This window comes from Bombina bombina, chromosome 5 (genome assembly GCF_027579735.1).
Source record: "Bombina bombina isolate aBomBom1 chromosome 5, aBomBom1.pri, whole genome shotgun sequence".
Classification (NCBI taxonomy): Eukaryota; Metazoa; Chordata; class Amphibia; order Anura; family Bombinatoridae; genus Bombina; species Bombina bombina.
The window spans coordinates 244,381,206-244,408,118 of NC_069503.1; the positions used below are offsets into that span (position 1 = coordinate 244,381,206).

General features: G+C 36.0%; 1 protein-coding gene across 1 annotated transcript in view; it reads right to left on the minus strand.

The window, feature by feature from the left end:
* Positions 1 to 1,739: 1,739 nt before the first annotated feature.
* GAD2 (glutamate decarboxylase 2) overlaps positions 1,740 to 26,913 on the minus strand; it is a 273,704-nt gene continuing 248,530 nt past the window's right edge. Inside the window, exons 13-16 of the mRNA XM_053712962.1 lie at positions 25,567 to 25,716; positions 23,790 to 23,897; positions 13,193 to 13,282; positions 1,740 to 1,913 (exon numbers count right to left, since the gene is read on the minus strand). Coding sequence (XP_053568937.1) covers positions 1,740 to 1,913; positions 13,193 to 13,282; positions 23,790 to 23,897; positions 25,567 to 25,716 — 522 coding nt within the window. The remainder of the gene's footprint in view (positions 1,914 to 13,192; positions 13,283 to 23,789; positions 23,898 to 25,566; positions 25,717 to 26,913) is intronic.

A 26,913-nucleotide genomic window follows, 5' to 3' on the forward strand; every position in this document is an offset into this window, starting at 1 on the left:
GAAAGGATTTCTGCTGTAAAAATATTGATATTGAAGCAAACCCTTTTTGTTCTCTTGATCAATTAACTTTTATACATCTATACTCAAAAAAAATATACACAATCTAAGAACACAATTATATAAACATTACCAATGCAAATAAACATAAGATATAGATAACATATAATATATTAAAATAACCAATGCATTAACAGGGACACAGATTAGCTTCTTAAATATGTTTAATTGGTTGTCTATCTCTTACATTATTAAGATACTTTTCTGCTATAATCAATTTGTGTGCAGTAGTTTTGTTGTCAAATTTTTAATCTGGCATATTTTTATAATTGTGTTGCTTATTGTAGAACATACAACTTCTTTCAAAACATTTTAAATCTTTTAACTGAATTCTTTACGTTCTCATATTATTATTTGCTATATGTATAAAAATAAGTAATTGTAGCTAGAGTTAAATAGCATTTTTGCAGCAGACCACAGACTAAGGTGAAGACGCACAAAATGAAATGCAAAAAGTCTTTCTCACTGTCTTATAGTTTGCGTGCAGTATATGAAATTATCTTACAATACAATAGAATAGCATGCGTTAGCACTGCTATATAGTATATATGCTATATACTAACCAATTAACATCATAGAAAACAATAACAACACATTCTTTTCTAAACAAAAACTTATATCATATATTGTTAATAGTGCATACTGATTGTGCGTCTTAGAGGCCAAGGGGAACACAAAAATGTGCTGACCCTATTTAGGGTACAAAGGAAATTCAGTGTTTTCCCTGTATATTACATGATAGATTACATGCTGGGATATCCATCAAGCACCTTTTGTAGGTAAAAAGCTTGATGTAAGTGATAGTCATAGAAATATTTCTCTACGTTGCTATTTTTGTCTCTCTATAATAACACATACAAAATAAAATCTATTCTTTAGAAAATAGGATATTTATGTATATATATATTCTTTATTAAAATTATACTATTGAAAAATATATCAAATGTAAATTAGAAATCTCATTATAATTATATGTATGGCCATGTGTTAATGTATTTTGTTTAAAGTCTTATTGTCCACTAATTTATCATCTTTATGTCTGAGTTTGCTCTTGTGTTGGGGGTTTTGGAACACTTGAAAATAATAACTTGCCTTAAACTCAAAAATGTTATTTCATGATTCAGATACAGCATACAATTTTAAACGACTTTCCAATTTACTTCCATTATCAAATTTTCTTTAGTCTCTTGTTATCTTTTGTTGAAGGAGGAGCAATGCACTACTGGGAGATACCTGAGCACATTGGGTGAGCCAATCACAGGTGGCATATATGTGAAATACCAATTAGCAGCTAGCTTCTAGCAGTGCATTGCTGCTCCAGACCCAAACTAGGTCTGCTTTAAAAAAGGATACCAGGAGAATGAATCAAATTTGATAAAATAAGTCAATTGAAAAGTTCTTAAAAAAATGTATCCTCTATCTAAATCATGGAATATTGTTTAGGGGTTTCCATAACCCTTTAATAAATGGAATAACTTGCACACTATTGTTTTTAAAATTAATATTGTAACTGTGACCATTAAAGCAACAGTTTAATTCATGATACTAATAACAATCAATGTTAATCAGCTATAACTATACTCAAGTATTACAGCACAATATAGACTCACTACAAATACATTCACACGTGTTTGACAACTCCATTTTGCACCTAAAGCCTTAGACCAGTCCCAGGTCTCATTTTATAAATCTTGTCCAAGACGCTCAATTTCCTCAATCAAGAAATCAATGTCTTGATAAGCTGCTGCTGGATTAGAGATGACCATTCGGAAGAAGTTTACTTTATCCCCATGGGGCTGATAGCTGACCATAGTGGTTCCATATTCCATCATCTTGGCCTTGATCACAGGGGCGACCTGCAGAAACACACTGCTGAGTTTAATTACAAACATAATTTTTTTTACTGTATTTATTTTGCTTATGTATGGTACATTATTTTTTTATGCACCAGTTAGATGTAAGAACTAAGAAGTATTAGATCCTATTTTATTATAATATCAAAATTAATAGTAATATCATTTTTCTTTGATTCCTATGTATTTTTTGTAGGGTTTTCAAGTTTATGAAGCAACTGTAATCTACTAGAAAACACTGCAATCATCATGGGCACCATACCACAGCACTATTCCATTCTATCCTTCTATAAAACTGTTTTCCAGTAGCTTTTCAAATGATTTTGTTTTCCTTTTCAAATGCAACATCACTAATATATTTAGCGATGTTTTGAAGGTACAAATGTTTTTATTTTTTTATTTTGTGTCAATTAGCACAGTGATTTTTGTTTGATAAAAAGCTAAAAAAAATGCTTAAATCACACTTTCAATTTTTGAAACTTGTATTTTATTAATTATGATCATTCAAAACACTCAGACAAACTGCTGATAAGGGAGGCTGATTAGAACGCTAATGGCAACACAGGAACGGAAATGTTTGACTAAACTTAAAATATTTTTTAAAACGTAATTAGATTTACTGCATTTCATGCCACTTTCATTCATGATTGCAATGAAGTGTTTTGTTGTGAGAAATTAATTCTAAAGATATATGACTGATCATTGATTATTGATTTTGTAAAACAATGCTCTCAAACACATGAGACAGGCATCATCAATGTCAATTTATGTGTGGCATACTTTACTTTCGCTTTGGCTGAGTATATGTTACTTTCATTAAGGGGACAGTATACACCAATTTTCATTTAACTACATGTAATAGACACTACTATAAAGAAGAATATGCACAGATACTGATATAAAAATCCAGTATAAAACCTTTTAAAAACTTACTTAGAAGCTCCCAGTTTTGCACTGTTGAGGAGATTAGCCTGGGACACCCACTGAAAGGGGCTGAGAGCAGACCCTCCCCCCTCCCTTGCATATGAAAAGATCCATTATACAAACAAAAGCAGTCTGAAATCTGTATGCATCAGTATACATCTTAATATTTGGGGCTTGGGTAGTAGTCTGAAAATCAGCACAATGTTATTAAAAAATAAGCAAAACTATACATTTTTACAAAAACACAACCAGATGGCCTATATAAATGGATCATCTACAAAACATTTATGCACAGAAAAATCTAGTGTACAATGTAGATTTAAGTAATGTAAAATTCCAAACATAAACCCCTCTGAAATGCCACCAATAGTTCTGGGGGTTTTTTTATAGTGTTTTTATATGTGTTTTTTCTATAGGTTAACCCAAGCACTTTTTATGATTTTATTACTGAAAACAAGCTGGCCAAATCTATTTATGACCAGGCATTCCAAAGATGTTAATATGGTCCTGAAACCAGTGAATCTTAAATATCATCCAAAATGTAATTTGTACTTTTTATTAAATCGAAATCAATCAATATTTGGTCTAATCTTCAAAACAGCATCAATTATTGCACACTTCTTAAGGAACTCAACAGGTAGCTGGCTGCATGTTTGGGGTGCTTGTCATGCTGCAAAATAAATTTGAGGCTAATCAGATGCCTCCTTGATGGTATTACATGATGAATACATATCTGCCCTTACTTCTTAGCATTGAGGAGACCATTAATTCTGACCAAATATCCAAATCTATTTGCAGAAATGCAACCCCCAAACTTGCAAGAAACCTCCACCATGCGTCACTCCAGCCCTTTCGCAAACAAATTGCCTTCTGCTACAGCCAAATATGCTGCTATATGCTGCTATTTTTTCACATCACCGTTCCTGGGTTTTCATGCATAGCTGAGTTGATTGGCCTTGTTTCCACTTCAGAGATATTGCTTTTTGATCTTCCATGCAGACAACTTCTGACCAGACCTCTCTGGACAGTAGATGGGTGTACCAGAGTCCCACTGTTTTTTGCCAATTCTAAGCTTATGGCATTGCTGGACGTCTTCCGATTTCAAAGGGAAGCAAGTATGATGTGTATTTCATCTGTTGCACTAAGTTTCCTTTGCCAACCATCTATACTCTTCAATTATGCCAATTTATTTGTGCTTCTTCAAAAGAGCTAGAACAGCACATCTTGAAACCCCCTGTTTGTCTTAAAATCTCTGCCTGGGAGAAACCTTGCTGATGCAGTATAACTACATTTTGTCTTGTTGCTGTGCTCAGTCTTACCATGGTATTTTGACATTAAACTGTCTTCAGCCACTTCACCTTGTTATTAGAGTTTGGCTGTTCCTCACCCAGTGTTATAATGACTGTGTTTCAATCTATATATTAAAATGGGGATCATTAGAACCTGTTTGGTATAATTATGTAATCATGCACTTGACTATATGCCTGCAAAATCCCTGACTTTGTTTAGGTGTACCTAGAAGAATATATGCTGTTTTGAAGGCAAAAGGTAGTCACACCAAATATTGATTTCATTTCTGTTTACTCACTTTGAATTTTGTTAATTGATAAAAAAAAACTATTAATATTTCTATTTTTTTAACCCCTTAACGACTGAGGACGTGCAGGGTACGTCCTCAGAAAAAAGGCAGTTAACGCCTGAGAACGTACCCTGCACGTCCTCAGTGTGGAAAGCAGCTGGAAGCGATCCTGCTCGCTTCCAGCTGCTTTTCGGTTATTGCAGTGATGCCTCGATATGGAGGCATCCTGCAATAACCTTTTTAAGTCATCCGGTGCAGAGAGAGCCACTCTGTGGCCCTCTCTGCACCGGAGATCGGTTGCTCCCTGCGTTGGTGGGTGGGAGCCGGACCGGGAGGCGGGTGGCGGCCATCGATGGCCCTGTTGATGTGAAGGGGGGCGGGATCGTGGGCGGCTGGGGGCGCGCACGGGCGTGCGCGCGTGCACGGGAGGGTGGGGGCGGGCGCGTGCACGGGGAGGGAGCGGGTGGGAACCGCTACACTGCAGAAAATGTGGAAATAAAAAATATTAAAAAAATGGCAAAATAAAACAATCAGCAAGATGGTGGGGGTTTGTCTGTGGGGGAAGCTACACTACAGAAACCCCCCCCCCAAAAAAAAAGCACTTTTTATTGTAAACTGGGTACTGGCAGACAGCTGCCAGTACCCAAGATGGCCCCCAATAAGGCAGAGGGGAGGGTTAGAGAGCGGTTTTGGGGGGGATCAGGGAGGTTGGGGGCTAAGGGGGGGATCCTACACAGTAGCATATGTAAATATTTTAAAACCCTTTTATTTTAGTACTGGCAGACTTTCTGCCAGTACTTAAGATGGCGGGGACAATTGTGGGGTGGGGGAGGGAAGGTAGCTGTTTGGGAGGGATCAGGGGGTGGGATGTGTCAGATGGGAGGCTGATCTCTACACTAAAGCTAAAATTAACCCTGCAAGCTCACTACAAACTCCCTAATTAACCCTTTCACTGCTAGCCATAATACACGTGTGAGGCGCAACAGGATTTAGTGGCCTTCTAATTACCAGAAAGCAACGCCAAAGTCATATATGTCTGCTATTTCTGAACAAAGGGGATCCCAGACAAGCATTTACAACCATTTGTGCCATAATTGCACAAGCTGTTTGTAAATGATTTCAGTGAGAAACCTAAAATTGTGAAAAATTTTACGTTTTTTTTTAATTTGATCGCATTTGGCGGTGAAATGGTGGCATGAAATATACCAAAATGTGCCTAGATCAATACTTGGGGTTGTCTACTACACTACACTAAAGCTAAAATTAACCCTACAAGCTCCCTAAAAGCTCCCTAATTAACCCCTTAACTGCTGGGCATGATACACTTGTGGTGCGCAGTGGCATTTAGCGGCCTTCTAATTACCAAAAAGCAACGCCAAAGCCATATATGTGTGCTATTTCTGAACAAAGGGGATCCCAGAGAAGAATTTACAACCATTTATGCCATAATTGCACAAGTTGTTTGTAAATAATTTCAGTGAGAAATCGAAAGTTTGTGAAACAATTTGTGAAAAAGTGAACGATTTTTTGTATTTGATCGCATTTGGCGGTGAAATGGTGGTATGAAATATACCAAAATGGGCCTAGATCAATACTTTGGGATGTCTACTAAAAAAAAATATATATATGTCAATGGATATTCAGAGATTCCTGAAAGATATTAGTGTTCTAATGTAACTAGCGCTAATTTTGGAAAAAAATGGTTTGGAAATAGCAAAGTGCTACTTGTATTTATGGCCCTATAACTTGCAAAAAAAGCAAAGAACATGTAAACATTGGGTATTTCTAAACTCAGGACAAAATTTAGAAACTATTTAGCATGGGTGTTTTTTGGTGGTTTTAGATATGTAACAGATTTTGGGGGTCAAAGTTAGAAAAAGTGTGTTTTTTTCCATTTTTCCTCATATTTTATCATTTTTTTTATAGTAAATTATAAGATATGATGAAAATAATGGTATCTTTAGAAAGTCCATTTAATGGCGAGAAAAACGGTATATAATATGTGTGGGTACAGTAAATGAGTAAGAAGAAAATTACAGCTAAACACAAACACCGCAAAAATGTAAAAATAGCCTTGGTCCCAAACGGACAGAAAATGGAAAAGTGCTGTGGTCATTAAGGGGTTAAAGCATTTTTACTTTACATCATTTTTTACACCTATATATATATATATAGTAGGGACATATACTTCTAAGGACTTTATGACCAGGTATTACATTTATTTTGTTACGTTTAATAATGCTCTGCACTGTTCCTTTTCAATACCTTACTGTGTCCTTTATTAGTTTTTGAACTTCAGATTATTGTATTTCAATGTTTTTGATTTAATAGCTCTGTACAGTGTTGTGTTACAGCAAGTCATATAAATGAGGGGAATAACTGATAATGAAAACACTTCTATCATTACTTGGGACATAGAGCTGAAGCTTATTTGCCTAACAAGCTGGTCTGACTGGCAAACTGTTGTGATGATGAGAAACTCGGTGTTGTATTTATCATTGTAGTTATTCACACTGTACATTTGGTAGCTAACCAAAGATTAAAAACTGTCAGTGTTTGTGTAGAATAAATGGATATCTCTACAATAAACTATATCACTAAAAGCTATGGATATTTTCACAATGCTTAACTTTTGCAACATAATAAAATAACTGTGATGCTGATAATGCCATTTAGATTATTAGTTCACTCAATAAAAATGCAGACTTGTATAAATTGGAAGGTGAAGAAAGGACATGTAACCTAACGTAATATGAAGCACTTTGAGATTGTATCATAAATAATAATTTAAATATACTTTCATTATTAATTTTCTCCCCTTTTCTGTAAATTTATTTGTAAAAATTAAAAAATTTTAGGTTCTTATGAGAGTTGAAAGTATGTGCTCCAGACTTAAGACTCCTAGCCTAGCTATATTCTATACATTTATTCATTTCTGTCCCAAATTGGCCTCAGCAGAGTAAATAAATCGTAGTGGAAAACAATGCAAATTTTTCTAATAAAAGATACAGTTGCAAACCTTGTCTACTCAAAATAACGGTTTTCTCTTCTCCCAATAAGGTAAATGGTGGGCGAAACAATCTCTACAGACAATATATTTAGAATGTTCTCACAATTCTAGTGATAATTTCTGACACATTTCTACACAAAAGTCTTATAATTAAAAACTATTGCGTGTCCCTTTAAAGAGACACGAAACCCATTTTTTTCTTTCATAAATCAGATAGAAAATGTATTTATTGTTTTAAAAATAGTTCCCATGTTACTTCTATTATCAAGTTTGTTACCTTCTCATATTATTCTTTGTTGAAGAGATATCCAGATAGGTAAGGGGGTCATGCTTGGAGCAGTAAATGGCAGGAAAAACTTCTGCCATATAGTGCTACAGACATGTGCACACTTCTGAGTTCACTTCCTTGGTTTTCAACAAAGGACACCAAAAGTACAAAGATAATTTGTTAATAGTAGTAAATTGGACAGTTGTTTAAATTGTATGATCTATCTCAGCCATGAATAAAAAAATGTGGTTTTATGTTCTGTTAAGGCCTTAAACATTGGTATAATTGTATTTATTAAAAATATTTTGCATAAACGTTTAAACTAGAGATAAAACATAACTAGAGATATAACAGTAACTATTGTTTATTGAGACACACGATTTTCGCCACACACTGCCAGCTATTTTTGGACTGATTTGGTTTTTTTTATGAAAGTTACTTTATGGTTGCTTACAGCGTTTAATGTTTTTGATTTCTCATATGGACATTATGATCTTTATTGCTAGCTGCTAGCTGCTTGTTGCATAAGTAACGGCCCAGTTACTAGCTCCCAGTACCCACAATTAACTGTCTGAGAACTTTTGGTCCACTATCTTTGTTTCATCATTTATATATGTACTTTCCCAGTTGTGGACACATTTTAGTACTGGACTTTGGGGGTACGGTTTAGAAGCTGTACATAATTATAGTTCCTGACACAGAGCTGTTAGTTATTTATATTACCCATGACAGATATGGCTTGTGGTGTCTCCTTTTATTCACTTAAAGACACAGATGATGACGATTTGGATTTATTGGAATTAGCAGATGTCTTTGAGCAAGATGTACCTAATACCCAACTTGGGGATTTTTTCATGGATATGGAATACTTGAAGATTAAAGAACAAAAATTAAAGTGGGACAAGTGGATTTTATCCAAATACCTCAGCCTGAACATGATTCCACGAGGCCTGAGAATAAATAAATTTCCTACTTATGACATTAAAGACACTATTTTCATTGATAAATGGAACCAAGCCCTTACAGACTGCTCACTCAAACTAATTACACTGCTTATAGAGTATAAGGATATGCTGTTGAATGATGTAAAGAATAAGATTTTGGATTTACAGGTTGAAATGAACAAGTATCAACAGCATGAAATTTATCCTAAATATGATGATATTCTAAAGCAAACAATGTCTGAATCTAGGAAGCTGATAATTCAGACGAAACACTCTAAGTTTATTCGTGACCAGAAAGACTACAACAAAGGAGTAGTCTATGTTTGGCGAAAACGAGAAAGAAGTAGAGTCTGGTCAAATAGACAGAGTGTTGGCAAGAATGATCAGACTACCAATAATAAAGAAAAAAACAAGAGACAGGGTAATTGGAGACAGAGAAATCGCATAGTAGAAACCCCAAAAAAGTTGGTGTTTTCAGAATCAGAGCCTGATTTAACAGATGGGGACAGGTTTGCCTCAAGTTTTGAGGCAGATGGTTATTCAAGCTCTGAACCTGAGGACAATAGCTTTCCTCAACCTCAATTGAGAAATGAGGGGGGAGCAGCTGAAGTACAGCCTATTAAGGGTATCCTTAAAGATCACCAGAGTAAAGGGGCAGTACCCAAAAGAGGCAGTCATAGGGGACGAGGGAGATCCCATTATCATATGGACACTAGGAGTAACCGACAGGGGCAGAATGCTAACACTTCTGAAACTCAGGTTTTTCACTGGGCCCCCAGGCAAACCCAAGGGGGAGGGAGGGGGATTATAGATCTACCCCCACCAGAGATGAGCAATCGTCATTACCCAGTGAGGGGGCAACAGGAGTGCCTTGAGGCAGAAGTACCAATAAAGGAGACCACTGTGATCAATCTCTCCTCACATGTATTGACAACAGTAGAGAATAAAGTGTTGAATTATGGCTTGGGATTTGTTCCCTCACGGGATTTTGACTTGTTCCAGACAATCTTAGATGTGAATAGATTAGTGAGGGACCTTACACTTAGGAAATATTTTCCCAACACCAGCTCAAGGGGGCCTGAAATACAACAACAGGCCAGCCTGACGACTAGGGATAACATGACATTTCAGGATGTCTGTGCTTTGACTGATCTGGAGGATCTCTCTTATGAAAATGAAGTTACTAGTAATTTTGAAATTGAAACTGTGAAATTAAGGTCGAGATCTAATTTCTACCCTATTCAGGTTAGAGGGAAGAGCCTAGAAGTATTCCACAAGAGAGTGGTAGAGGATTTGACTGAATTGTCCAAACAAGAAAACAAAGGGCCCTCCAACCTGACTAGGAGAGAAAGAGAGGCAGTGACCACTCTTCAAAACAATGAGAGTATAGTGATAAGACAGTCAGATAAGGGGGGTAGTGTGGTGGTGATGGACAGGAGTATGTATGAGGGCAAAGCCCACAGACAACTCAGAGATCCAGAAGCCTACACAGCCCTTAGTAGAGATCCAACCTTGAATTATCAAACACTGCTTAGGGACCTTCTGGATGATGGTTTGGAGATGGGCATTGTCTGATGGTAGAAAACCCTGTAATGCCCATCTTCCACCATCTCCCGAAGGTCCACAAGAGCCTTGAGGATGTTAGGGCTCACCCTATAGTGGCAGGTATTGGCTCCCTGACAGAACCACTATCTAGGTGGGTTGACCAATTTTTGCAGCCTCTGGTACAAAGACTACCCAGCTACTTGAGAGATACCACACACACCCTATCTATACTTGAGGAAGTAGTGTGGGAGGAGGGATACAGTTGGTTGACCATAGATGTGGTCTCCCTGTATTCCTCCATACCTCATGAGTTTGGTTTAGAGGCTGTCAAATTCTATCTCAAGAGATATACAGGTCTCTTGGATGAACATCAGGAATACATATTAAGGGTCATTGAGTTTCTCTTGAAGCATAACTTCTTTAAGTTTGCTAATGATTTCTATCTCCAGAGGCGTGGAACCGCTGTGGGGGCTAAATTTGCCCCGTCCTACGCCAACATTTTTATGGGGTGGTGGGAGCAGTTCCACGTCTTTGGAGATGGAAACATTTACTCACCATATGTCATCAGGTACATGAGATTCATAGATGACATCCTTATAATTTGGTCTGGAGGTCCGATATTAGCCAAAGATTTTGTGGAATATTTGAACTCTAATTCTGTTGAGCTCAAATTCACTTATGATTGGCAGAAAACCAGTATCAATTACTTGGATGTCACACTGACCTCAGATTGCCAGAATAGAAATATTGTCTCCTCTCTTTTCCGTAAACCAATATCTGGCAATTCCATTTTGCATGCCCAAAGTAACCACCCTGGGATAGCTAAGGGACAGTTCTTGCGTGTAAAACGCAACTGTACCCGAAGTGAGGATTTTAGGAAGGAGAGTGAGAAACTCAGGAGGATATTGAGAGCCCGAAACTACCCTGAGAAGGTTGTTGATGGAGCTTTCAGAGAAGTACAAATGATGGATAGGAGTGATTTATTGGTACCACGAAAAAGAGAAGGCCTCACTGGAAAGCAAGGTGCTCATCAAAAGCCCTTGTTTGTGACGGCGTACTCTAACCAGTACCACCAGGTCTGTAATGTCATACGACGAAACTTGCCTATTCTTAGAGGAGATAGACAATTGAGAAAACCAATAAGTGAAGGTTGTCAATTTGTATATAAACGCAATATGACATTAGGTAACATTCTTTCTCCAAGCCTTCTCAAGAACAAACAGACTGAGAGTTCATGGTTACAGTTCAAGGGAACCTACAGGTGCGGTAAATGCACCTGTAGATCCTGTGAGTACATACATGTCTCCAAAAATGTTGTTTCTGCCACTACTGGAGAATCATTTGAAACAAGAGGCTGCATAAAGTGCAAGAGCAAATATGTGGTCTATTTAGTAGAATGTGTTTCCTGTAATAGACAGTATGTTGGTAGAACCACAAGGGAGGTGGGCACGAGGGTGAAAGAACATTTGGCTCACATCAGTAAGGAAAGAGCAGTTTCTGCCCTATCAAGACATTTTTTGGAGGTACATAATGGCGAGGTTGGATCCTTCAGGTGGCAGGCTATAGAATTGATCCAAAAACCCCCCAGGGGGGGTGATAAATTCCAGATTTTGTCACGACAGGAAATTTATTGGATACACAAGTTGGGCAGCCTGCTACCTGTGGGATTCAATTTTGAGTTCGACATTATTAATTATTGGAATAGGTGAGCTCTTTGGCTCCTGTAGGCCTCTGGTCTCCAACATTATGTAGCCCTGGGTGGTATAACACTGGGTGGTACTACAATTAGAAACTGTAGATACAAGTATGTTTAATAACTTACCATACGGATACACCTATAAATATATTTTATTTTTTACAGATTAGAATTACATACTAATTATCCCATGGGAGTTTCACATGGCCATAAGCTCCAGGGCTGTTTTTAAAAAAGGATTTGGTGATCTAACAGATAAATGCTAAATAGGTGACAGTCATGTGTTTATTGGTATGGTATATTTATTTAACATGTACATAAACAACACTGAACATCAAATTAAGAAAGATATAGATGGAGATACTAATCCCAGCGTTTGATTTAAAGGGACATTATACACTCATTTTTTCTTTGCATAAATATTTTGTAGATAATCTATTTATATAGCCCATAAAGTTTTTTTTTTAAATTAATGTATAGTTTTGCTTATTTTTAAATAACATTGCTCTGATTTTCAGACTCCTAACCAAGCCCCAAAGTTTTATGTGAATACGCTCGACTACCTACTCCAGCTTGCTCCTGTTTGTGTAAAGGGTCTTTTCATATGCAAAAGAAGGGGGAGGGGGGGAGTGTCTTATTTGCCACTTGCAGTGAGCTTTCCAGCTGTCTTTTCAACAGAGCCAAACTGACAGCTTCTAAGTAAGTTTTTAAACAGTTTTATACTGGATTTTTATATCAGTATCTGTGCATCTTATTCTTTATAGTAGTGTCTATTGCATGCAGTTATATGAAAATGAGTGTATACTGTCCCTTTAACTTGTATATCTAACTCCATATATACATAGTGCTAATGTACATTGCTTTAATCTCAATTTATAATCCCATTTGATTAGACCAGTTTCTATTAGGTTTTCAAAACGAATAATTACATTATGCTCTGTTTGATATTTACAACATAATCTTTATAACTAATGTGTCTTTTCATTGAAGTTAAGTAAGATAACAAATAGTTAAAAATGGGAGGTATTGGATTCTCCAATAGGGGGATACCATTTCATTTAAAAGTCCTGCACACCAGGTAGTTTTTAAAGTTTATGACTACGGTCCCAGAGACCGAAACCGGTCAAACTCTTTCTCTCATTTTTTTTAATTCATAAAGGAGCACTTGTTTGTTTCATGGATCCACAATAAAGACTTTCTTTTTTATTCATCTCAGCTCTGTGTCATTTTCAAGAAAATACAAAGGAACTTTCTTTTTTACATTGTTTATTGAGGGTTACAATAAAAAGTAAGATGCCATATGTGCAACAGGTTACCTTTGAAAGTCGATTCATTCTTTCTTCATTGTCTTCCATGTTTCTCAAACTCGGCGGTATATACCAGAAGCACACATTTGTATGCTGGGGCTGTTGAAACGTTATATAAGAATTGTTAAATGGATTTATACATGTGCGTAGGTCAGTTTGTTCTACAAAGTAGCAATTACACAATGATACTCATGGGGCTATGATAATAGGTTTGTGCAGAAAATACATATTCTTTTTTTTCAAGAAAAGTTCAATATTTAGGTTTAAACTATTCAGTTTGAAATTATAACACAAACATTTACTAATGCTAGCAAAGAAAGCAAGATTAAGGCAATCAAACAAAACAAAAAAAAACTGCAATTATCTCCCTTCTATGTTTCACACTATTTGATCTAACCAGTTTCTAATAACTACGATACTGAAAATGTAGAGGATGGGGAAATTGTACTGAACACTTTAAATACAAATAATATATGACTCTGCTTTACAAAATATATAACAAATGCATTGCTCTTAACTGCATTTATAGTTAATAAACCCCTCTAAAAACTTGGACGGATTTTAGGCAGACACACACACAAACATACACAGAAACACACACAAAACACACACACAGAAACACAAACACAAACGCACACACAACACACAAAACACACACAAACACACAAAAACACACACAAAAAACACACACAAAAAACACCCCACACAGAAATACACACACAAATGGCTTGCAATCCTAGTTTATTATTTATATAATGCTTTTAAGCATAAATTCATTGTGTTTTGAGTAGCAACAATAATTTGCTTTAGGACTGTAAATCTAAAAAGGTTTGTAGTATAACTTATAGTGTCAGTGTGACAAGCAGCAGATAAGATGTCATTGTATTTAAAGCTGGCACAAGAAAACCCTTTAAAAAGGGCTTGACTCTCTTCCCCACCCTTCAATGGAGTGGGATTTTGTCTGATTGCTCACTTACATAGCTTTTCTGTATCCAATACTGCATTATTATTTTTTAATATACATGGAGAATTCAGCAGGAAAGGTAGCTATTCCAAGGGCCAAAATAAATTAGCTATTTGTAAACAATTTAATAAAGTCCAGCAGGTGAAAATGATAATTGGAAACATATTAAAGGTGAGAAATTTTTACAGTAAAATATCGGTACAATTTAATCACAATTCATTTTTTTTTTGTCACTTTAGTAGCTTTACACATAAGGACATAGAGTATTCTTTTTACTAAATCATCCTTATTGAAAACAATAAAAAACAGAAATTTGCATTTCTAGAGCTTTTTAAAATAGCATTATAAACAGCTGGTAATATTAATTTAGTAGAAAAACACAAATTGCTAGAATAATTAATTATGACTAGATGAGTAAAAGAATAAAAGTGTATGTATGTCATATACTTGAACAGCAGCATTTAATTTAATTAATGAATAATTCAATTCAAATGTTTATTTAGTTTGTATTTGTAACATAATTTATGTAAGAACTTACCTGATAAATTCATTTCTTTCATATTGGCAAGAGTCCATGAGCTAGTGACATATGGGATATACAATCCTACCAGGAGGGGCAAAGTTTCCCAAACCTCAAAATGCCTATAAATACACCCCCCACCACACCCACAATTTAGTTTAACGAATAGCCAAGAAGTGGGGTGATAAAGAAAGGAGTAAAAAGCATCAACAAAGGAAATTTGGAAATAATTGTGCTTTATACAAAAAAATCATAACCACCATAAAAAGGATGGGCCTCATGGACTCTTGCCAATATGAAAGAAATTAATTTATCAGGTAAGTTCTTACATAAATTATGTTTTCTTTCATGTAATTGGCAAGAGTCCATGAGCTAGTGACATATGGGATTATGAATACCCAAGATGTGGATCTTCCGCGCAAGAGTCACTAGAGAGGGAGGGACAAAATAAAAACAGCCATTTTCCACGGAAAAAAAATAAATCCACAACCCAAATGATGTTTTGTTTTTTTTTTTACATTTTTATTTTATTGAGGTTCTTATTCAAACAAACAGTTAGTGAATGTCAAAAACAGATTATAAAGGAATATAAACTGTTACAATGCGGGTTACCAAAAGAAGTCGCCCAAGTACACAACTCAGTTAAATAGCAAATCACACATTAAGTACAAGCATTAAGCAAACAGCATACCATTAGATTTATGTGGCCACTCTTGGACCACAAAGATGTTATAAACATAATGTAGGGCAGGTAAACAGTGGTTTGACAGGGCCCCTCATGGACCCCAAATGGAGAACCTCTTTTTCCTATTAAGAACTGTAGTTAGTAAGGTATTTAATGAAACTATAATATAGTGGACTAGATTTTTCTACCCCAAATATAACATGGTAAGACCCTCTTGGGCCTGGTATATAGAAACATTATAGGGGCAGGGGTTGATATTTGGTGTAGATATACAATATGTAGGGTGCGGCATAGACCAGAGAAGCCGCATAGATAACCCTCCTAACCTAGGAGGTACATTAGAATATGGGGAGGGGGAGGTGGTCAATTGAGCCATGAATACATAAAACAAACAAGCTATAATGAGACAAGACAACATTGTTAAATTGAAAATTGAGTGCTAGAGGATACACAAAAGAAAAAAGAAAAGGACTGGTTCTTGTCGAGTTCTCTTTATCTGGTATAATAGAGCCTAGCAGGCTAATAACCTTGGTGCATAGTGTGGTAAGGGGGAATATAACTAGTGACAGCAGTGCAGGTCCAGTCTGCGCCAAAAACACTATGAGAACCATTAAGGAGAGAGGAGGGTAGTAACATGAGTGAGATGAGCAAACTAATAACTGTATTAGTTATAAACCACACATTTTCTATACTATCTATCAATTTAAGAGTAGGAAAACATGATAGATTGCACATGAAATTGCTCTTGTCACACAAATTATTAACATGAGGAATTTAAACATGTAGCAACAAGCTATGTAAATAAGATATAAAGAGAAATGTTACGCTATTTAGACTAATAGTGAGATACGAATGCCAAAGTGTATAGATGAGAGGGGTGGTGCCCAATAAGAATATAAATATTGTTATTGGCATTGTGAGAGCAGCAAAAGTGTTAAATTAGACACTATGGTCGCATACTTGACCTATATTATTATGATGATATTGCCAGCTAAATAGAGTCTGAACATTATACGTAGCCGTATCAGCTATGACTTAAAGGTTCAATGATGACCATGGGAGTAATAACTAGCTGTGAAAATTATACGTGTAAAGTAAGCCTTCTCAAAGCTCTTAACCGGATCAATAGGGCAAAGGTTCCAAGTCTATGGAGGTTGACGTGGTGGTGCTGTGCAAGAAAACAAGAGATAGAATAGTCTTATATGCGTCTTGCTCCCTTATAAATATATAGCTGTGAACACAGGTCTACACTAACTGTATAGAGTGGTAAAATTATAAATAGGTGGTGTAATAGTTGTTAGGGGCCCAAGAATGCCATATCTGTTTTTATTTTTAAGACTGATTAAACTAGAGACCTAAATGCGAGCATATCAATTCTGCATTTCTATAATTCAATTGCCTGGAGTCCCAACTCCTGGGTACGGGCCCTATACCCAGCAAGGACCCAGGCATGATGTGACAGTAGAGTACTAGATATTCACTCTTCAGGTATTTTAATGTTAGTCTCTTAGCAGTGTAATATAGAGTGTCGCACTTCAAGGATATGCTCGCTACATCATAGATTAGGAAAGGTTGGCAGATTTTAAGGGAGACTATAACTACAGTCTAAAGTCATCTAAACAAAAATAACCTAGATTGCACTGTAATACAACGAACTAGGCATCTCTCATTCCCCCATATTATAAGTGTAATTTTAATACAGGAGCTCAATGACTCGTGAGCCTGGGTGTAAGAGCTCCTGAGGGCATTGGCTCACACTTTTTTAGTAGTAATTACAAAGCCAAGTAATAAAAGAATTATGTGACTGCGTTCACAGCATAAGGCAAGTATAAACCTTTGAATAACATACATGGCAGGCAAAGCTTAACTTGACCAGGTACACCATAGAGTGAAAAGAAATAAAGCTTCCATATTAAATGTCTAGAGCCAAACATTATCTGTCCTGGACAAGCAATTGGTATAATAGGTTAGGCATCAATATCTAGATAAATAACTCTCATTAAAATGTCCCAGACTAAAGAACCGTGTGTTAACAAGTCAAATATACATTCCATAATATCAGATAGAAAGTACAGCTGGTACTTAATAAGTTACACACAGAGAGGAAAATGAGATCTTGGAAACATTAAGCATGTATAAGGGGCAATCTTGAAATCCTACATGTAGCGGTAGTGGGCTGAGGATAGTTATTATAGACATACACTTTAACTGAGCGTTTTAACAATATCTCAGTGCAAATGTCTATAGACACAGTAATATTATGTCCTTAATGCGTATGTAGGCGTCTCAAGGTGTCCGCAGAATAACTAGGGCTATGCAGAGAGAAATAGACATTCGGCAGTCCAAAAGCAGCCATAAACACATTATAATGATAGAGTTCAGTTATGTCTATCCTACTCCGGATTTAGACTGGTGCGGAGAGTCTCCCTTATCCTCACCAAACTGAAGCGCCCAACTGCCACAACAAGCTTCCGACAAGCGTGCCCTCTGAGAAATTAGACTTCCCGGTGGTGATTCCCCACATGGTTCAGCAGGTAGTGTACCAACAATAGTGTTTATGTTCTGCAGGGTCATTACTTGTAGTGTTTCCATAAAAGACCTGAGAACTGCATCCAAGCTCCCAGGCCCCAGCATCTCCACTGTGTCTGCAGCCATGGATTTCATTCTCCCAGCACACTCCAGTGAGCCTACCTTGACTTGAGCTACTGTGTAGGTTTCTAGTCGCTGTTCAGATCTCTGATCTGTGGGGCTGCTAGACTCGCTCTCTGTAGAATCAGTAATGCACAGTACGTGCCGAGGCTCAGGTGCAGCTCCACCAATTCCCACTTTGGCCCCTGTATGTGAACATCCCTCCGGTGAAGTCTCAGTATTAGCCACAGAAGCAGGCAATGATTTAAAAGAGGCTTCAGGCATAAGTCGATATGTTTCCAGGAGTTTACCAAGCTCAAGCAGGATCCAGTGAGTGCTCTCCATGATAGATATATCGCCAGCTCACGTGGCTACAAGTATAGTTGCTATCTGCACAGGCTGTATTCAGACCACCGGCCCCACTTTTAAATGATAAAAATTAGCAGGGAAAATGGCTCACCATCCAGTCTGTGGTCAGGCAATTAGTCCATAGATTTTTTGTTAGATAAAATAGTTATTGAATTACTGCCCTAATGCGATTTTATAGCAATTAGAGCCAGAGCTCTAAAAGTTTGCTGCCATTCCTCTGGGCTGTTGGCTCCGCCCCCCCCAAATATAAGTTTTAATCTCATACATGAAAGGAAAAAAACTTAAATCAGAAGCAGAAGAATCAAACTGAAACAGCGGCCTGAAGAACTTTTCTACCAAAAACTTCTTCCAAAGAAGCAAATACATCAAAATGGTGGACTTTAGTAAATGTATGCAAAGAAGACCAAGTTGCAGCTTTGCAAATCTGATCAACTGAAGCTTCATTCTTAAAAGCCCAGGAATTGTAAACTGATCTAGTAGAATGAGCTGTAATTCTCTGAGGCGGGGCTTGACCCGACTCCAAATAAGCTTGGATAAATCAAAAGCTTTAACTACGAAGCCAAGGAAACGGCAGAAGCCTTCTGACCTTTCCTGGAACCAGAAAAGATAATAACTAGACTAGAAGTCTTCCTGAAATCTTTAGTAGCTTCAACATAATATTTCAGAGCTCTCACCACATCCAAAGAATGTAAAGATCTCTCCAAAGAATTTTTAGGATTAGGACACAAAGAAGGGGCAACAATTTCTCTATTAATGTTGTTAGATTTTACAACCTTAGGTAAGAATTTAAATGTAGCCCGCAAAACTGCTTTATCCTGATGAAAAATCAGAAAAGGAGATTCACAAGAGAGAGCTGATAATTCAGAAACTCTTCTAGCAGAAGAGATGGCCAAAAGAAACAACACTTTCCAAGAAAGTATTTGAAACCAAAGAATGCATAGGCTCAAATTGAGGAGTCTGTAAAGCCTTCAAAACCAAATTAAGACTCCAAGGAGGAGAGATTGATTTAATGACAGGCTTGATACGAACCAAAGCCTGCACAAAACAATGAATATCAGGAAGATTAGCAATCTTTCTATGAAATAAGACAGAAAGAGCAGAGATTTGTCCTTTCAAGGAACTTGCAGACAAACCTTTATCCAAACCATCCTGAAGAAACTGTAAAATTCTAGGAATTCTAAAAGAATGCCAAGAGAATTTTTGAGAGGAACACCATGAAATGTAAGTATTGCAGACTCAATAATAAATCTTTCTAGAAACAGATTTACGAGCCTGCAACATAGTATTGATCACAGAGTCAGAAAAACCTCTATGACTAAGCACTAAGTGTTCAATTTCCTTACCATCAAACTCAATGATTTGAGATTCTTATGGAAAAACTGACCTTGAGATAGAAGGTCTGGCCTTAATGGAAGTGGTCAAGGTTGGCAACTGGACATCCGAACAAGATCAACATACCAAAACCTGTGAAGCCATGCTGGAGCCACAAGCAGCACAAATGATTGCTCCATACTGATCTTGGAGATCACTCTCGGAAGAAGAACTAGAGGCGAGAAAATATAAGCAGGTTGATAACACCAAGGATCCGCCTGAGGATCGCTGGACCTGGACAGGTACCTGGGAAGTTTCTTGTTTAGATGAGATGCCATCAGATCTATTTCTGGAAGACCCCACATCTGAACAATTTGAGAAAACACATCTGGATGGAGAGACCACTCTCCTGGATGTAAAGTCTGATGACTGAGGTAATCCGCTTCCCAATTGTCTATACCTGGGATATGAACCGCAGAAATTAGACAGGAGCTGGATTGCGCCCAAACAAGTATTTAAGATACTTCTTTCATAGCTTGAGGACTGTGAGTCCCACCCCGATGATTGACATATGCCACAGTTGTGATATTGTCTGTCTGAAAACAAATGAACAGTTCTCTCTTCAATAGAGGCCAAAACTGAAGAGCCCTGAGAATTTGCACGGAGCTCCAAAATATTTATTGGTAATCTTGCCTCTTGAGATTTCCAAACCCCTTGTGCTGTCAGAGATCCCCAAACAGCTCCCCAACCTGAAAGACTTGCATCTGTTGTGATCACAGTACAGGTTTAATGAACGAAAGAGGCCCCTAGAATAATACGATGGTGATCTAACCATCAGATATAGTCGAACATTGGTATTTATGGATATTAATTGTGATATCCTTGTATAATTCCTGCACCATTGGTTCAGCATACAAAGCTGGAGAGGTCTCATATGAAAACGAGCAAAGGGGATCGCGTCCGATGCTGCAGTCATGAGACCTAAAACTTCCATGCACATAGCTACTGAAGAGAATGAATGAGACTGAAGGTTCCGACAGGCTGCAACCAATTTCAAATGTCTCTTGTCTGTTAGAGACAGAGTCATGGACACTGAATCTATCTGGAAACCTAAAAAGGTGACCCTTGTCTGAGGAATCAATGAACTTTTTGTTAAATTGATCCTCCTACCATGTCTTTGAAGAAACAACAATAGCTGATTTGTGTGAGATTCTGCAGAATGTAAAGACTAAGCTAGTACCAAGATATCGTCCAAATAAGGAAACACTGCAATACCCCGCTCTCTGATTACAGAGAGTAGGGCACCAAGAACTTTTGAAAAGATTCTTGGAGCTGTCGCTAGGCCAAAAGGAAGAGCAACAAATTGGTAATGCTTGTCTAGAAAAGAGAATCTCAGGAACTGATAGTGATCTGGATGAATCGGAATATGAAGATATGCATCCTGTAAGTCTATTGTGGACATATAATGCCCTTGCTGAACAAAAGGCAGAATAGTCCTTATAGTCACCATTTTGAAAGATGGTACTCTTACATATCGATTCAAAATTTTTAGATCCAAAACTGGTCTGAATGAATTTTCTTTCTTTGGGACAATTAATAGATTTGAATAGAACCCCAGACCCTGTTCCTGAAACGGAACTGGCATGATTACCCCTGATAACTCCAGGTCTGAAACACACTTCAGGAAAGCCTGAGCCTTTACTGGGTTTGCTGGAATGCGTGAGATAAAAAATCTTCTCACAGGCGGTCTTACTCTGAATCCTATTCTGTACCCCTGAGAAACAATACTCTGAATCCATTGATTTTGGACCGAATTGATCCAAACATCTTTGAAAAATCTTAATCTGCCCCCTACCAGCTGAGCTGGAATGAGTGCCGCACCTTCATGCGGATTTGGGGGCTGGCTTTGATCTCTTAATGGCTTGGATTTATTCCAATTTGAGGAAGGCTTCCAATTGAAAACAGATTCCTTGGGGGAAGGTTTTGGTTTCTGTTCCTTATTTTGTCAAAAGGAACGAAAACGGTTAGAAGCTTTAAATTTACCCTTAGGTCTTTCATCCTGAGGCAAAAAAACTCCCTTTCCCCCAGTGACAGTTGAAATTATTGAATCCAACTGAGAACCAAATAACTTATTCCCTTGGAAAGAAAGAGATAGCAATCTGGACTTAGAAGTCATGTCAGCATTCCAAGATTTAAACCACAAACCTCTTCTAGCTAAAATAGCTAAAGACATAGATTTAACATAAATTTTGATTATATCAAAAATGGCATCACAAATAAAATGAATAGCATGTTGAAGCAAGTGAACAATGCTAGATGAATCAGAATCCAATTCTTGTTGCGCTAAATGTTCCAACCAAAAAGTTGATGCAGCTGCAACATCAGCCAAAGAAAATGCAGGCCTGATAAGATGACCTGAATATAAATAAGCTTTCCTTAGATAAGATTCAAGTTTCCTATCTAAAGGATCTTTAAAAGAAGTACGTTTAGCAAGAGTAGAGTTAGCCCCATCAACTTTGGGGATCTTTTCCCAAAACTCTAAAGAAACTGCTGGTAAAGGATACAATTTTTTAAACCTTGAAGAAGGAATAAAAGAAGTACCAGGCCTATTCCATTCCTTAGAAATCATATCAGAAATAGTATCAGGAACTGGAAAAACCTCTGGAATAACCACAGGAGGTTTAAAAACAGAATTTAAATGTTTACTAGTTTTAATATCAAGAGGACTAGTTTCCTCCATATCTAATATAATCAACACTTATTTAAACAAAGAACGAATATACTCCATTTTAAATAAATAAGAAGATTTGTCAGTGTCAATATCTGAGGCAGGATCCCAATCAGAGAAGGATAAATCAGCATGCTGCCGGTCATTTGAAATTTCATCAACTTCATGAGAAGTTTTAAAAGACCTTTTACGTTTATTAGAAGGCGGGATGGCAGACAAAGCCTTCTGAATAGAATCAGAAATAAATTCTTTTAAATTTACAGGTATATCTTGTGCATTAGATGTTGAAGGAACAGCAACGGGTAATGAACTACTACTGATGGATACATTCTCTGCACGTAAAAGTTTATCATGACAACTATTACAAACCACAGCAGGAGATATAACCTCCACAAGTTTACAACAAATGCACTTAGCTTTGGTAGAACTGTTATCAGGCAGCAGGGTTCCAACAGAGACTTCTGAGACAGGATCAGATTGAGACATCTTGCAAATGTAAGAGAAAACAATAACATATAAAGCAAAATTATCAATTTCCTTATATGTCAGTTTCAGGAATGGGAAAAAAATGCAAACAGCATAGCCCTCTGATAGAGAAAAAAGGCAAGAGGCAAATAGGAATGGGGTCTTAAATAATGAAAATATTTGGCGCCAAGTATGACGCACAACAAACAAAAATATTTTTTGGCGCCAAAAATGTCCGGAATGACACACTCGCGTCATGGATGATGCAACATTTTGAAGGACTCTGTGTCAACTAAGATGCCGGAAATGACGAATTTGCGTCAACGAACGTAACTCCATGCCAAAAATATCTCACGCCAAGAATAACACAATAAACTTTGGCATTTTGTGCCCTTGCAAGCCTAATTCTGCCCGCACATTTAAAAAAACAGTCAATTTGAAAAAGAGACTAAACCCCAGGTAAGAAAAATTTTCTTTTTCCTAAAGAAACATTTCCCAGATATGAAACTGACAGTCTGCAAAAGGAAATATACTGAAACCTGATACTCCCTTCAGATCCCTCTGACATTCACTGTACTCTGAGAGGAATCGGGCTTCCAAATGCTGAGAAGCGCATATCAACGTAGAAATCTTAGCACAAACTTACTTCACCACCTCCATAGGAGGCAAAGTTTGTAAAATTGAATTGTGGGTATGGTGAGGTGAAGGGTGTATTTATAAGCATTTTGAGGTTTGGGAAACTTTGCCCCTCCTGGTAGGATTGTATATCCCATACGTCACTAGCTCATGGACTCTTGCCAATTACATGAAAGAAATTACAATTCAATGTTTTTGAGCATGGTATTTATAAAAAAAAAAATCAAAACTTTCTCCCTGCACTATTTTATGGCATTATATACAAAACATTCTCATTGGACAAGCAATTATTTACTGTACCTTTCCTTCAATCACCATTTCATAACCTTCTCTGTTCTTTATCTTATTGTATAGATATTCTGCCAGGTCTAAACATTTATCAATGTGGGCTTCAAATCCTGTAGTTCCCTAAGAACAATACAACAGTATAATATTTGGGATACTTAAAGAAAAAAACACAGAAAGTTATATCCATTTTTCACATCTCAATTTTTGACTGATTTTGCTTGATCACGATAACTTAAAATATTCTCACTTGTAACCATAGTCAAAATATGTTATTAATTATATGGTATAAAGTCACTTGAGTGATAATGTCTTAAAGACGACACATTAAATGATAGACCGGTTTACATCTATGAACTCCAATGTTGTTATTTCTTACCATTCACTACCAACTAAAAAAATAGATAGCGTCTCAGATAGACAGATGAGGCAGCTATATTTATGTAGAAAAGGAGAAGCAGCAGAGAAGATAATTTTCAAAGGGAAATATGGCATTAGTTTTCAAATACATTTTTCCATGATTTTCAGTGGTTAATGTTCCTTATCTTACTAATAGGCTTCCTGTTTTTATTAGACCTTGCTTTTTCATCAGAAAAATAAAAGAACTGCTAAGGACTCTATATACAGAAACCTTTTTCCACTAGTGTAATGTAATTTTAAAGTTTTCATTGAATAAAGAGTTTAAAAAGTAATATAAAATAAAAATAAGGTAGACAATTCTATAATATGACATTATAACTAAAAAAAAAACTGTATTGTGTTTAGATAAACGTTCTATATTATTTGTAAGCAAAATTATTTTAAAATGGTTTTATGAAAGGGAGATCATCCAATGTGAATCTGACGAAAGTTTACTTAGCTATAACAGATCACTGGTATATTAAAAAATATAATACAAAAGAGACAGGTGAAGATTTATCTATAATATCTTTAGAAAATAATTTGACTCTGTATCATGGGACTACCTGCTAAATTCATTATCTAAGTTCAGTTTTTCTGGTAATAGTTATATCACAATATAATTATTATATAGAAAATCTAAGGCCTCACTAATTATAAATAATAGTAAAACATCCTTTTCTTCATTGTTGAGAAGCACAAGACAGGGGTGCCCTCTTTCGCCACTAATTTTTAATAACACATTAGAACTTATGCAGTCTTACAGTTTTCATGTATTAAAGGAAACTTTGATTTTTAAAAAGGTCTTTCCTCCATAATCTTTACCCAACGGAGAGATAATAGTTTAGAAAATGTGTTCCAATGGTAAATAAGGAGCAGGAATTGAATACTGGTATAAATTTTGAATCTTCGAAAGTTAAAAACCAGATGAACAATATTATGCTTTTTTGCAAATTAGACATTATTGTATGAAGCTTATACATGTATATGGGAGATCATGGGAATGGCCTACACTCATACAGGTAAAAAAACTCATTTCAATATGGTAAATTTTCTATCTCACTTTTATTTTATAATATGGTAAATAGTGCGGACTATAAAATATATCTGGGTAATATTACCTTAAAATGGAAAGAATTACACTTTATTTATCTTGATGAACAACCAGTTCTAAGAAGTATAAAAAGAGTAGAAGAAGCCTCATTATTAGTGTCAATGTGAGAACAGCATATTAAGATATTTTAAATGGAGCCATTCATGAAAGTGCCTATTGCATATGTTACTTAACATAACGTGCCAATGTCTGCTTAGTAAATAACTTATACAAGTTCATACAAGTATTTTATTGATTTTTCTAAAAAAAAATCTTAGTGAAATTTTGATTATTTCTTACCTTTGCCCTCCACATCAACCATAACTTAAAAATATCAACATGGCGTCCACATTGCAATGCTTTGTCTCCAGTATCGTAGGATAGGTCATAGTGTTTATCTTGTTGAAAAAGGTATGATGCATGCATTTGGTTGCAATTCTGCATTAAACCCTGCAGAATGTAAATACAATTATTACTTACTTTTCTTGATAATTGTACTCATTGTTTTGAAATTAATCATAATTATTTTTGATATTATCAAGTGAACAATGTATATAAACTTTCATTAAGTATGAAAACTCAATTTCCACAGCTAAGTTTTATTATATTTGATATCACATTATGGTTATAGAAATAAGTATAAATAAGTTAGTAAAAATACAGACAGAGAGACAGATAAATAACATATTAATTACAGATAAAACAGACATAGAATACAATTTTTTGTATGAATACCTTTGCTATAATGGTAGCCAAATAAGCAAAGCTTGTATGAACTATATATACAGCATATATGTACAGTATATGTATGTATATACAGAAATATATACATATATATATATATATATATATATATATATATATATATATATTTTATTTTTTATCTTTAATTGTTTTATTTTTTTTTATTGGAGATAGCACGTGGAGATATGGTAAGCAACATACTTATAAAACATACGTATAAAATATTTATATATTTTTACTTTTTGCAGAATTTATGTAATTTGATACATAATTTTATGAGTTTACATGAATAATGTTCACAAACATTTAGGGCTTTTAAAATGTTGGTTCCTTTGCCAACCAGATAGTGGCTCATCTGCCAACCATTCTCTCATTTGCTTCCATTGTTGAAAAGGAAATGCCACATGATAAAATGGTCTAATTATTATCTAATATTAGACCATTTTATTTTGAAATAATTAATTTTCACAATGGGAGCAAATGAGAGAATGGTTAGTACATCAACTGCCATCTGGTTGGCAAATGAACCAACATTTTAGATGATGGCTAGCAAATTTGGTTAGTCCTTTTTAAAAGATGATTGCCAATGAGACACTATTTGGCAAATGTGCAACTTTTTAACTGGCTTACTTTATTATGTAACATCATTTTATCATCACATCCAGCCATAATGAAAGCAAATGAGAGAATAGTTGGCACATGAACTCAAATGAGCCACCTTTTGATTAGTCATTGCTATATACTTTATTACATAATGTTTATTTGTTTTTTTTTTACACGGGCAGTTTTCAATTGGCCATTACTCAAATGAAGGGGATGTACCTTAGTTTATGTGGACATAGGAAGCCATCACATGATAGGTGTATTCCATTTTGAGTGGATATGAGATTGTTTAAATGTTTG